This window comes from Octodon degus, unplaced genomic scaffold (genome assembly GCF_000260255.1).
Source record: "Octodon degus isolate 3935 unplaced genomic scaffold, OctDeg1.0 scaffold00107, whole genome shotgun sequence".
NCBI lineage: Eukaryota > Metazoa > Chordata > Mammalia > Rodentia > Octodontidae > Octodon > Octodon degus.
In genome coordinates, this window is record NW_004524683.1 from 5,410,030 (window position 1) to 5,423,939 (window position 13,910).

General features: G+C 43.5%; 1 protein-coding gene across 1 annotated transcript in view; it reads left to right on the plus strand.

Annotated features, from left to right (window-relative positions):
• Agbl4 (ATP/GTP binding protein like 4) overlaps positions 1-13,910 on the plus strand; it is a 1,571,060-nt gene that overhangs the window by 1,516,787 nt on the left and 40,363 nt on the right. The window contains exons 10-11 of the mRNA XM_012516469.1: positions 2,813-2,965; positions 5,702-5,864. Coding sequence (XP_012371923.1) covers positions 2,813-2,965; positions 5,702-5,864 — 316 coding nt within the window. The remainder of the gene's footprint in view (positions 1-2,812; positions 2,966-5,701; positions 5,865-13,910) is intronic.

A 13,910-nucleotide genomic window follows, 5' to 3' on the forward strand; every position in this document is an offset into this window, starting at 1 on the left:
GTCAATAAAATCTTGTAACAGAAAAAATGGAGATATTTTGAACATCTGTCTATAGGAAACTGGTTAGTTTATAGGTGGTAGTTGGCTTCATCAGTTTTCTAGTAGCTGGGAAAAAATACCTAACACTTGCAACTGAAAGGAGAAGTTTAATTTGGCTCAGAATTCTTGTGTTTCAGCCCATATTTGGTAGGCTTAAGAAGAGATAGCATAGCAAAGGGCCAGGGCAGAGAAGACCCACTGACATCATGGTGGCCAGGAAGCAGAGAAAAATGTGAGCTGTTGGGAAGGTAGGTACAGTGTGTCCTTCCAGCTTATGATACCAGTGATCTGTCTTTACCTAGGGCAGCTCCTAACTGCAAGATAGCAGTAGCACCCCATAGCACAGTCACCTCCCCAAAGCCCCATGTGTAAGGCTTTTGTGAGGCATCTAGACATTAAACTATAATAGTAGTTCAAAGAACAAAGTGACTGTTTCCTGAGAATCACCTCCAAGTTGTATCCAGAAAGAAAAGTAGCCTGAATGTGTGTTTGGAGCCCTGGGAGTGGAGGCAAAATTTACTTGTGCATGCGTATACACAAACAGATAAGCCCAACCACATAACATTGGTGACCTCTGGACAGCAAAAATTGGTGGACTGGAAGATAAATTGGAGGGGATTTTTTTTTTTTACTGTGAATTATTGCCTATCTTTTCACTTTTGAGATGTACAAATCATTCAATCATAGTTCACCTTCTGGTTATTGAAAATGAGTTCTTATTTGCTCAGAGGTGTCATGTCCAAATGATGACCAGAAGAGCCCAGTTCTGATTTTTGCTCCTCCGACAGCTTACTGGGCAGCCCTAACCGAGCAACATCCCCACTCAGTGCTGAGCTGAGCAGGGTCAGAGAAACTGATTTCCAGCAGCTCTTTCCTCTCTCCTACTCCTGACATCAAGATACCTAAATTGCTGTTTTCCTCAAGCAACTTCTAAGTCATCTTTCTACCTCCTCCTTTCCTGTGCAGCCCATTAAAAGCTCAGAGGAAAAGACAGACAATTGAAGAAAATAAAATTGCAAAGATGACTTTTATTTGGCTCCTGTTGAATCACTGTGTATTCCTCCTCCAAAGCTGAAAATGATGAGTTTAATATCACACAGAGCAGTGCATCTTGTACCTCTCAAAAGACCGCTTATGCTATCCAGAGAACTGGGAGCTCGGCAAGACATAATTTTTTACTTCAACTCAGAGGCAAATGAAATGACAGTCATCAAGTCCACATTCTAGAAGCAACATGGTTTTCATTTGCGTTTAACTTTGCTTGGAAGTGTCCCAAGGAGAGAAAATCCTTCTAAACATGGGATATTCTTCTTTCCCAGGACTGTGTACCAGAAAGCAGATGGGGAGGTGGCTAGGTTTGCCTTCGCTGTAGCTGGTGTTGGCCACTGAAGGGGACATGGTAATGTTCCAGGGGCATCAGCGAGCCTGGGTATCAGTCCCAATTATTCCTTGAGTGTAAGCGAGTCCCTTCCATGTGGCTCCTCTGAAACTCTCAGAAAGAATTAATAGATAAATATTGGGCTGGTATGTAGTGGTGTGTGGAAAGAGGACATTGTGTGAAGGATATTGAAGATCAGGCCCCTAAAAGTCCTCTGACTTCTGCCAGTCCGTTCTGGTGTCTGGAGTGATGTCTTTGGGGACATTTGTTCAGTCGCTTTGCATCCAGTTACTGAGCATCCTTAACTTAGGGCACTGAGCTCATGATAGCCATTTCTCCTATCTTTAAGGAAAGTTAGCAAATAACACTGTGTCAAACTAGGAAATGACTTCAATATGTGTAAGTGGAAAGTAGAAAAGGTAGTTGACCTCATTTATAGATGACAAAGGCTCCCCATGAATAAGCTATATATTGTTGAGGAGTAGGTGTGGCATCATGAAGCAAGGTTAAATAAAAGAATTAACTAAAACCTTCTAAAATGAAGCTCCTCAGTCAGTGCCTGGCATGCATTAGAATTGCATGAAATGATAGTAAGTATTAAGAAAAATGATAGTATTTTTACTGTTTTTGATTCACATAACTCTCTGAAGTTGGAATAAAGATACCATTTTTCGGATACAAAATCTGAGAGGTAGGGCCAGCCAGATAGCTCAGTGGACTAAAGCGCCTGCTTAGGCAGACACAGGGACCAGGGTTTGATCCCTGGCATTCTGTGCCGGCCCCGCCTCCAGGACGCACTGAGACAATGATTGAGACTGGGCGTGATGGTGCATGCCTATAATCCCAGCACTTATTAAGAGGCTGAAAACAGGAGAATTACAAGTCTGATCTACGAAGTGAGACCCTGTAGACTCTGCATACCCTGTACGAAATACGTTTTTTTAATCTGAGGCTTAAAGTGGGATCATGATTTACAACAGGTTCCCCAGCTAGAAATGGTGAGTTACAGCCCAACTGTATGTAGGTCCACATAAATAGAATTATGTTACCTGAAAGATAGTTCTCATTAACCAGCAGAATAAATTCCAGTAAGGTGAATATGCATGTATCCAACCACGGATACATTAACGGTTCTGAGCAAGCAACAGCACTAGTTAACCCAGCAGCAGCCTCATCTCTTCAGCAGACCTATAAAAAGTGACACCAATGTTGGTGCTTCTGAGCCTGAGGACAGTGATCCTCACTGTCTCAGCCCCTCCAATCATGTTACGAGTATCTGACAAATCTGCCAGCACAAACAGCCAGCTTGAAAGGGTATGTGTGTACAGTGTTTGGTTCCTTTAAGGCGTGTGCTGTGGCCACAGGCTCCTCATTTATTAACCCTTCCCTCAACAGAAAACAAGCCTAGAGTTCTACATTGACATCCATGCCCACTCCACCATGATGAATGGCTTCATGTATGGCAACATCTTTGAGGACGAGGAACGGTTCCAAAGGCAGGCCATTTTCCCCAAGCTCCTGTGCCAGAATGCTGAGGACTTCTCCTACGTAAGTCAAGAGCCCTCTCAAGCAGCCCCAACACTGTGTGCCTCTTCCTTTCTTCTGGTTCAGTTCAGTTAGGATTGACCTTCACAAGACACCCAGCCTGGGCTAGGTCTTGGGTGGATGAGGAAGACAGAGGCAAACCAGCTATAGCCACACCCTCAAGTCACCAGTCAGGGAGGGAGGCTCTAAATGGGTAGCCTTTGATCTGTCCAGTGGCTGGTATTTGTTTAATGGGTCTGCTTCCTGTATTAACAAGGAAAAGAAACTCACAAGCACTATTCTTGGGCCAGCCCTCAACCCAATACATGTCTGTTTCCATGTATCCCAGTCCTTTAAGGATGAGTTCAGGAATCTGCTCAAGGTGCCATATGCCCACTGTTCTCATTGTCTGTGACTTGTTCAGCCTCAATTTCTTTAGCAGCAATTGGTGGGTGATAATTTTCTGCCCTGCATGCATATTTTAAACTTCCTGGGTGAAAATATGTAGTTATAGATATGACAATGCCTCACAGGCAGTGAAGACCTAAACGAACTTCAAAGACTGTCTTCTTACTGCCTGCTCCCATGCAAGAAGGGCTGGAGAGGCTGTGACATGGGAGCTAGAAAAATTTTAGCACAGATATTGGAAAGGAAGTGGCAGAGAACATAAGAAGGAGGATCAGCTTGCAGTATGGGGACCTTTTCCTTTGTTTTGCTACTAAATCTCTGAGCCTTGTTATTTCCACAAGGCCAGAGGAGGAGAAGCCCACAGAGGTCATAGCAATTTTTGAAATTGATGAGCTGAAAACTCACCTGCCCATTGCTTCAGGCAGGACATTAGCAGAGATGATGAATTTCTCATTGCAGGAAGGTGTACTGTGAATCCCAGAATCTTTGACTATAGGGCCAGGAAAAAGAACTGGAGATTGCCTAACCCAGTCCTCTTTTCACATCCAAGAGATACTTAAGAGTCAGAAAAATTGAGAATCTAGTGCAAGGTCACCCAGCACATATGGGTACAATGAAAGCATTTGGCTGCCTATATGAGCTACAAGATAAAAGTACCCATGCTTATTTCTGTAGGCACCTCCACGGTAGTGGTGGTGAAGCTTTCGGTGATGACCCTCAAGTTAGGTTCAGCACTGCAGCTGTACCGCATGGCCAGCTCTATCTGTCTGAAACCACTGAAATTTCAGAGCAGGCTTGGAAGGTGGGTCACAGGTCTCAAAGGTGAGGTTTCCAGGAACTTCAGAAGACCCACAGCCTGGAAGCTTTTTTTCTGGGCTTGCCCAATGATGTGGCAGCATTTCAGCCTCCCCACGAGCCTAAGGGCAGATCAAGATCACCTATTCAGTTGCAATCCATATCTCTTCTCTGACCCTCAGTGCCCAACTCTCATGCTTTGATATTTTCTTTCCTTCTCAAATTTCCTTCTAAATATGGTCTACATCCTCTTACTAAAACCAGAGTCATTTACTTGGATTCCTGGGGATTTGCAGACTACCATTCTATCCACCAGTGAACTGATCCTCACAAGCTCTAAGGAGGAGATGTTATTATTTCCTGTGCTTTACTGGTGAGGAAACAGAGGCTATGGCAAATAAGACCACTTGTCCACTATTGCACATCTTGTTTTATCTTGGTCTTATCCATCCAGTAGAAAAGTGTAGAAACGAGGTATGGAAAGTGAAGCCATGTTAATATGCAGAGCTGTGGAAGGCTCAAGTCAACAGATTTGGACATTGCCAGTCCTGTGGATAACCCACTTCTATTGTGGACTACTGGACTATATTGGAATACTTTGCTGAATTCATGCACCCACAATATTTGAATGGCAATAGAATACCCATCTATGACAAAAGTAAACATAAAAAGGAGATATAAATGAAGGACAATTTTGTATCTGTATATACAACATTGTTAGGATAGATATATAGTCGCTTTCTCTTAATTCAATAAGAAGAAAGATTTGTACTAATAGTGTTTGGACAGGATATCATGTCTGCATCTTGAGCTATGAATGGCTACTACAAAGACAACAATACGCAATGTATCAGTTGTTGTAACTCTCCTACCAAGCTGTTCTGAAACTGTCTCATTGCAATTTTTTCTCAATAAAATTAATATAAAAAAGAGGTAATGGAGCACGAATCTGAACAGAGGAGAAGAACCTGACCTGTTCACTCTTTCCCCTCCCTCTGATGAGTGCTGGCAGTACCCCTTCCACCCCTACTATTTGGTGACGTTGGGCATGAACTCAGCTGCCTCCCCAGGAGTGAGGAGGCTCAGGGTGTCTGGAGGCACTTAGCCCTGGGTTCCAATCTGCATCGCCTCCTTGCCTCACCTCTGGGAGGTAGAAAGAGGTAAAACATCACACCCCTGCTGCAAGGGGTTCTCTTGAAGCCTAAGTAAGATGCTACTGCTTCATGGTGCACAATACTATAAAACTGAAAGCCCTACACAAAGTTTAGTCCTGATTAACGTCATAATAGATTTGTGTTTTGTCCCCTCTCTGTTTGTCCCTGTTCCACCTGTTCTCACTTAGCTGTCCAGTGGTAGTAACTGTGCCCCAAGAATTCTGCTGAGCACTTTTCATTCTGTTGTTTATTCGATCACCACCATGATCCTGAAATTTGGATTAATAAGCCATTTTTCAGATGAGGAAGCCCAGACCTGGAAGTGGTGTAAGATTTGCTCAAGATCTGGTAGCCAATGGGTGACCAGACATAACTTTTTTTTTTCTTATTTTATCTTTCAAAGTCTAGCACATCCTTCAATCGGGATGCTGTGAAAGCAGGAACTGGTCGTCGCTTCCTTGGTGGACTTCTGGACCATACTTCCTACTGTTACACCCTAGAAGTCTCCTTCTACAGCTACATCATTGGGGGCACCACAGCTGCAGTGCCCTACACTGAAGAAGCCTGTATCCTTAGAGGTTCACAGCCCTGAACCAGCCCTGATTCAGCCAGGAGTACCCAAGCCTGGCAGCATTTACTAGGTAGGTCAGGAATCAGGTGCCTGCTTAAGAAAGGTCCAAACTCTGAGGTAAGGATGGAGGTAACTTGTTCTGCTAATGACATCTCTGTTTTGTCCTATTTGCCCATGACCTTCATATGACCTTCATATGTGAACATTCCTACAGCAGCTGCCAAGTCCCAAGAATCCATGGCCCCTGGGACCCATAACCTCGTATCATTTCTGTTGCTCTTGTCTTTTTCTCCCTTACCCTTTCTCGAGAGGCAGCAAGCCTTCCGCTATTTGAGATCTGTGAGCAGCCAGGCTGACACCCCAGGAGGAAGAGCTTGGTATCCTTGATGCCTCCTTTTAGCTCAAACTATGGAGCTGCATCCTGGATTTTATCTTTTCACCTCTATCTTCTTCTGCCCTTGCTCTCTCATTTTCTCTTCTTGCTGTCAATTTTCCTTTCTCTTTCTTCCTCTCCCTCTTCCCCTCTTGTACCTCTCCTCTCCTGTGCTGCCCTCCACTTCTTATCTCATCGCTCTACTGTTCTTACTGCCTCCTCTCCTCTTCCTATCCTTCTTTCTTTTTTCTCCCCTTGTCTTCCCTCCCCTTCCTTGCCTTTCCCCTCTCCTCCTCTGCACAACTGTCATTCTGCCTTGGTATTTTCTTTGACAAATTGCTTTTCCTCTTAGTTTTCTCATAAAATTTCTCTGAAAACTCCTAAGCTCACCATGATGAAATTATAGGTTGCTTTTTAGCTTGCTTGATTTTTAAAGAGATTATTTAGTAATTCTACCTTCTGACTGTTGATTTTAATTTTAAAGTCACTATATCAAGCCTGTGACAGATTGTGATAGATTCTACCTTCATTCCTTTGTTTTTAGATTAATCCATTTCTTCTTTTATAAACCTTATTTTTCTCAAAGAAAATTTATATCTGAGGGAGGAAAAGGGAAGAGGATGGAATGCCCTCTGCATAGCATTGTCCTTGGATATTCTGGGGCATTGGATTCAGAATGGGATTGGAAGGCTGAGAACATATGCAAATTCTTCCTCTCCAGGAGAATAAGGGATCCTTGACTCTTCCTGCAACTCTTAGTGTGTGTTTATGGAGTTTGTTCTATACTATGTAGAAAAACATCTTTTGTTTGAATGACATGACCTGGTCAATTGCAGTGTGGTTGTTCCTAGCTACTTTTCTGGGAACATAGGAGGCAGGAAGATGGCCTGGAGGGACCCATCAGGGATAGGCCAGGGGTTAGGGCAGAGTTTCAGCTCCTGTAGAGCACTGGACAGACCATCGGAAGAACTGAGATTCCCCTCCCTAAGTTGCCAAAACTGAGTCCTCTTGGATTCTTCTTTATACCTACTTGTTTCAGTAAGACCAAGTGAATAGGGTCTTCTCTGAGGCAGAGGTCCCATGGTTTCCAAAGTCCTGGCCATCTCTAGGTGCCATTCCACTCCTTCCCTAGGCACATGTGATATGTGGCTCATGGCTTATGCTCTGTGTAGTAATATTATTTAACTCCTTAATACTTACATGGGTCACATTACACATAATACCTGCCCTTTCCTCCTACAACACTATGGCAAAAAAAAAAAAAAAAAAAAAAAAAAAAAAAAAGAGAGAGAAAAAAAAAAAAAAAAAAAAAGAGAGAGAAAGATTTTCCTGGAAGAGAAATTTGAATTTGTGCACCAAAGGGAATCCAACAACCCAATCCACGGTGAGGAATGGCTCCCTCTGGAGGAAGCCTGTACTTAGCTTTTCATTGTTTTATGTTATCCAAGTTTATGGACTTGCCTGCCCTTTCTTAGCAGTTCTAATGTGCTTTTGTGAAAGAAAGAAATAAATATGTTTTTAGTAAATGATCCCTCCCTTGGGTCAACCCCAGGGTTTCTGGCCCTCAATATTCAGTTGCCTTTAATCCAAAGTAACGCATCATTAGGTTGCTGTTCCAGGAATCGTACAAAGCACCTAGGGTAAAATAAGAAGGCACGATGCTTGACTCACAGGGCTTTAATTCAGCATGAAAAGGAAGAGGGGAAGGAGACAACTGAAGTACATGTGACAAGTTCTGTGGCATAGGACTCTTAAAAGCCTATGGGATACTTGAATTTAACAAGTACATGTTGGATGCCTACCATAGAGCAAGTAACGTTCTAAGCACAGGAAATGGAACAATGACAGGAGTGTCTTTACATGCAGGTGACAGAGAATTTGAAAATACTTCTGGGAATCAGGCAAAGCTTCTTCAAGAATAGATAGCTCAGCTGAGTTTTGTTGTTGTTTTTGGGGGGTTTTGGTGGTACCACGGATTGAATACAGGAAGTTGGGCTTGCCACGCCAGCACTTCTTCTGCTGAGCTATCCCCCCGGCCTTCAGCTGAGTTTTAAGACTGAGTAGAAACTTGTCCAGTGTGGCTGGGGATAGGTTTCTAGGGAAGCCTTGAAGTCAAGAGAGGAGAAGAAGGTGCACATCAGGTGCTGTAAGTGGCCCGAGACAGTCAAAGGACTTCAGACATAAGAGATCAGTTTATGCAGACTTTAAGGCATTCGGACTGAATATGAAGACAATGGAGAGCAATAGAAGGACTTTGAGTAAGTGTGGAAACCCATTTGGGCCCCAAGTACTGTTTGACTGCCTCAAGAGGCTGTAAGAATGATCCCTAGGGAGGGAGTCCAGGATGGTGCTGTGGGATATTTAATTAACCTGAATGGCCTTGGTAACGAGTGGATGGGGGTGGCAATGGGGACAGGCACTAGTGACTGTAAGAAGTCAAGGTTAAAAAGAGGCCATGCGACTATTGGAGCCACCCTACCTTTTTCTGCCATCCAGAGGCTGAAAAGAGGTAACTGGAATTGTGTCAGCGAAGCTCAGGCTGATTCAACACACGCAAAGGTGATTTAACCTGGTTCCTCTTTGAAATATATTTTTTTCCAACTCATCTCATAACACAGAGAGACTTCAGGCAGACAGATTGTGATCTTTTGTTGGCTGCTGGCTCCATGTCCCAATCAAAAAAAGAAATTACATGGTCTGATGGGAATGGCAATATGGTCTGGGAGAAAGTGTCCTCTAGACGGACAGTCAGGAGACCTGACGCCGATGACAACAGCAGCCTCACCCCAGAGAGCCAGCGCTCTTCCACAAGTCCGCCAGCCTGTCTGGCGCGAGCTTCCCCACCTTCACAGGTGCTGAAGGCTTTCGCACTTTCCTAGCCCCCGGTGCGGGAATAAGATAAAGATATTCATGAGAAAACCTGGTGCTATGCAAAGAGAATAGTCTTTAGATTCAGACACGCTTCATGTTAAATCATGGCTCAGTCATTTGTTAGGTAAACCATCTAAAACAAATACATAAACTCACTGGGCCTCAGTCTCCCTAACCTGTCACCGAGTTGTGATGAAGCTAAAGGAAATAATATACATAATTGTGCACCATAAATTAAGTATTCAATGATTATTGGTCCAGCCATTGAAATGGTTTATGTGAACAAGGCCCAGTATTTATGGTAAAGACCAGAAATCAATCATCACAAAACACCAGCCGGTTCAGACAGTTGGTAGATATGTGATGGAGTGTCCTGTGTCTGTCATCCTGATTGTGTCTTCTCCAGTAATCAGGATACAAGGAGACCAGGATAGCTAGTCAGAGGAATTGGATGGGACCACAGAAGATCTGGGGAGGCAGAAATCCTAAGGGATATTTCATCTAGACCAGAGCATATGCACTAACCAGTTCAATTTTCCTCCCTGGAAAGGCACCAGCTAAACATAACCTGGGTGTTGTTCTCTGACTTTCCTTCTATGCTGCCTCGGAGAAATAGAGAAATGATCACCGATGCTTGCCCATCTGTGTGACCTTGGGCTGGTTATCAAACCACTCAGAGCCTGATTTCCCACTTGCAAAATAAAAATCTCACCCATGGTGCAGGTTATCAGGAGAATGAAAGGATGACCCTATCCTCAATCCCCTGGTACTCCTGGGAAGAGCCTCAACAATGTGCGTGTGCCACTTTTCTCAGCCCTGTGCAGACCATAGGCTTTCCTTCTGTTGTTTTAGTCTTTAACCCAATGAATGCTTTGAAAGGAGAATTACAGGCTGGGGTTCTTAACACGATGACTCTATGGCCTCCAGTAAGCCTTGTCCCCCGTCTTAGGTTCAGTGTCTAATCTTCCTAGTTCTCGGAATTGCTGTGGAATAAAAGTACTTGTGGAACTCGATCACTACTCCAATCTCTTCTAGTTCTGATATAAGATTTTTCTGATTCTAAAATCTAATTCCATGCTTAGATGAATGTGTGCTATTAAGAACACACGAGCCTTTAGTTCTTTGAACATAAAAGCTTCTAATCTAATAATGAAAATAAAAAAAAAAAGACCCGAGATGGCTATCAAGCATAGCCAACAGCCACATTCACTCTTCTAGCTTAAGAGCTTTGAATTGGGGGACCTCACGTGGGCTCCAAGAAGAAAAACTAGATTCTAGCATTTAGGTGAGTAAATATGCAGTTTATTGGGGGGAAAAAGGGTCCTTACTTTCAACAGAACACAACAGAGGGAATCTCCAGATGCTTCCCTGGCTAGTGGCCCCAGGAATTCTCTTCTGTCACACTGTGACAAGAATAGAGCTTCAGGGTCAAAGCCCCAGATGTGCATTTTCCTTTCCAACATTCTTCCTGAGAGCCCAAACTCGGTTACTTAACTACTCTGATTTTATGTCTCAGGATTGTTATGAAGGTTACATGGGGAAGCTCATTCTCATGGACAGATGAATCACTGGGCACATACCCAGTGCTATTAAATATTAGTTCTCTTGACTCTTTTTTCCTGTCATTTGTTGCTTTTATTGTCATTGTGAAAAGATAAATTCTTGAGAATTTTGAACCATTCTTCATTAAACCTTATTTACATTTTACTGTGTTGCCAAGTAATAAATGTGTTCTGTCCACATGATTGAAAAAGAAAGAGAGCTAACCTGGTATTATAAAGCAGCCAAGAGCTTCTATGGCCTTTGTTTAGGGTCTATTTCAAGCCAAGAGGAAATAGCTCTTCGACATAACAGGGGAGAAACATTAAGAACAGAGAGACTGTGGTTCTGGGCAGACTGGTTTCCACCCAGCTTATGGCTATGATCACACCATAAGATCAGGTAACAGTGGCTCCAGGAGAAGGGTGTGCCTGGCAAAGAGATGATGCGAGACTGCATCAGTGAACTGAAGCAGACTCACCTCAGGCCCCACTATTCTTTGTATGAGGTCCTTAGAGCATAGATCAGACACCAAAGATGTTGTTTATCCATTCATCCACCCAATGCAATTTATTAGACACCAGAAAGAGACAAATGAATTTTGACACAGTCCCTGTCTTCATGAAGATCATTTGAAGGGGAGAGAGAACAGTAAAGAGACAACAGTTTCATGGAGGGATAAAATATTCTGGTAGATGAAAGCTCTGCTGGCTGGCAAAGAAATAAAGCAGGGGTAGGAGAGAGTATGAAGAACTTTCTAGAAGAAGAGAAATTAGGGCTCAGACCTCTAGGGCGCAGGGGATGCAGCAGAGGAAGAAGAGACAGAGAAGCCCTGGCAGAAGCAGAAGTACAGGAGAGCCCAGATGCCAGGGAGATGCTGCCCTGTCCAAGGATAGGAGTGGAGCTGGTTCTGGGCCAGAAACAGCCGGCGATCAATAAATAGGCTGTGCCAGGCCAGCAAAAGGAGGAGAAAGAGGTGTGAAAGATGGCACCGGTACATTGTGTATGCAGTATTAACAAGGTACAATTATAAAACATCTTTTTTTGTTTGTCTCCCATTGGCCTTGTAGATAGATGGATAGAAATTATAGATCTAGAGATATTAAAGGCTCTGGCAGGCCCCATGAGTTTCCAATCACTCTCAGGAAATTAAAAGTTCTCTAATTAATTCTGGTCACAACATAATCTCAGCTCAGCAATTGTGTGTGTGTGTGTGTGTGTGTGTGTCTGTGTGTGTCTGTGTGTGTCTGTCTGTCTGTCTTTTTGAGACAGGGTCAAACTGTGCAGTTCAGGCTGGCCTTGAGCTCACTTTGTAGCCCAGGCTGCTCTCAAACTCGCAGCAATCCTACAGCCTCAGCCTCCAGAGTTCTGGGGCTACAGGGGTGTGCACCACCATGCCCAGTTCAGTTCAGTCATTCTTTTTTTTTATTTTTTATTTTTTATTTTTTTGGCAGAACCAGGGATTAAACTCAGGCTCTTACACTTGCCAGGGAAGTGCTTATTCCACTAAGCCATCTCCCCAGCCCCTATAGTTTAGTCATTCTTATGTCTGTCCCAATCAAAAACATCAAATGTCTTCAAAGAAAATTCCTCCACATCTTCTAATTCAGATATAACTTAACTAAAAATAAAAAAAAAAAAACAGATATAACTTAACTAGATAGTTCACGATGAGGAAGAGACTTAGGGTGCGCTTCCCTTCTCTTTCCTTGATTTTCCTCCATCCAGGTTACAGAAACTATTCAATCTGCCAAGGTTCAGCAAGGCAAGGGAGAGGAGGAAAGGGGCAGGAAGTTTGTGGGTGACTAGTGTTCTCACTAACTGGCCTTGCAGTCCCCCATGCGCTCTTTAGATCTACTCTCTTCCAGTTCCAGAAGTCTGTTGATATGGGCAGTTGCGTCTGCGCAGAGATAGCTTAAGGTTCCTTTCTTAGCACTGAGTGGTCCCCTCCCTACTGGAGTTGTCGAACCTCTTAAGTGACTTTCTTTTCTGAAGGTGAGCTGAAGGTTTCAAAAGTAGTTTCTGGTTTTCTTTGGGGGATCCTTTGTGGCGGCCTTTTATCTCACTTCAAAACATAGTATTTACTGTTGTGTGATCTCAGCTGAAACTAAGAATAAAGTAATTCCACTTGGAGAACTTTGGTTTTTGTACTAGGAATCAAACTCAAGACCTTGCATTTGCCAGGCAGGCTCTGTGCCTCTGAGCTATGTCCCCAGCCCAGTAATTCCACTGAATGTGTTCTAAAAGGTAAGAAAGAGTCTATTATGCTCATTGTTTGTATTTGAGGTAGAGGAGAGCCAAGGAAGATGCCTATGTTCTTGATCTGAACAACAGGAAAGATAGGTCCAACCGCTTAGCCAAGAAGCAATAGAGAAAGAGACTTTGGAAGTGGGTGTTTTAAGCTCTGTTTTCAATGTGTTAAATATAAAATCATCCAAAGGAAGATTCTTGGTGAAAAGTGGGCTGTAGGTGCCTGCAGTTCTAGAGACAGGTACATAATAGGTACAAATTAACATGCCATCACAGTAAAGGATAGTGGTATCCACTGTCAATGTGGGCTTCCACTGGATGAACTGGCACAGAAGGTGCCAGACTAGAAATTAGGACCCTAGTTCCAGTACAGGCTTCTACCTTGCGTTCCCCTCACAAAGCTGTGTGATACAGGTCAAGACATGTAGCCTCTCCAACTAGGGTCTGACACTAAGCAGACCCACAGGGAATGCAAATGGGTGTGGAAATGAAGCAAAAGGAACACAGCCTGCGCCTGCTAGCCTGCTGAGCTCACTCACAGTGCACGAGTGCTGTGCTCCAGGCTTTTCAGAGGAATACCCGTGTGTAGAGGATGGTCCAGAGACCTGTTCTGTTTTCAAATTACCTCAGGCTTGCAGTACATAACAGTTACTTTTGTTTCATGCAATCTATCATTTTCAATCCTTTTACCTCCCGCACTCCACTCTACCTTCCCCAGATCCTTGCTCTCATCCTCACAAACTTCACCTTCCTGTTTCCTACCATCTCTCCTTTATTTAACACTTTCATTTATTTCATTTGGTGGGTTTCTCAGATGCCCATCAAGAGACAGGTGGATAAAGAAATGTAGTATCATGCACCATGGAATACTGTTCAGCCATACAGAGGAATGAAATCACACATTTGCAAGAAAATGAATGGAGAGACCACAGTGTGGAGTGAAATTAGTCAGACACAGAAAGTTGGACATTCAGCCCTGAAGGGGAATCTTCACCTTTTAGGTGAACA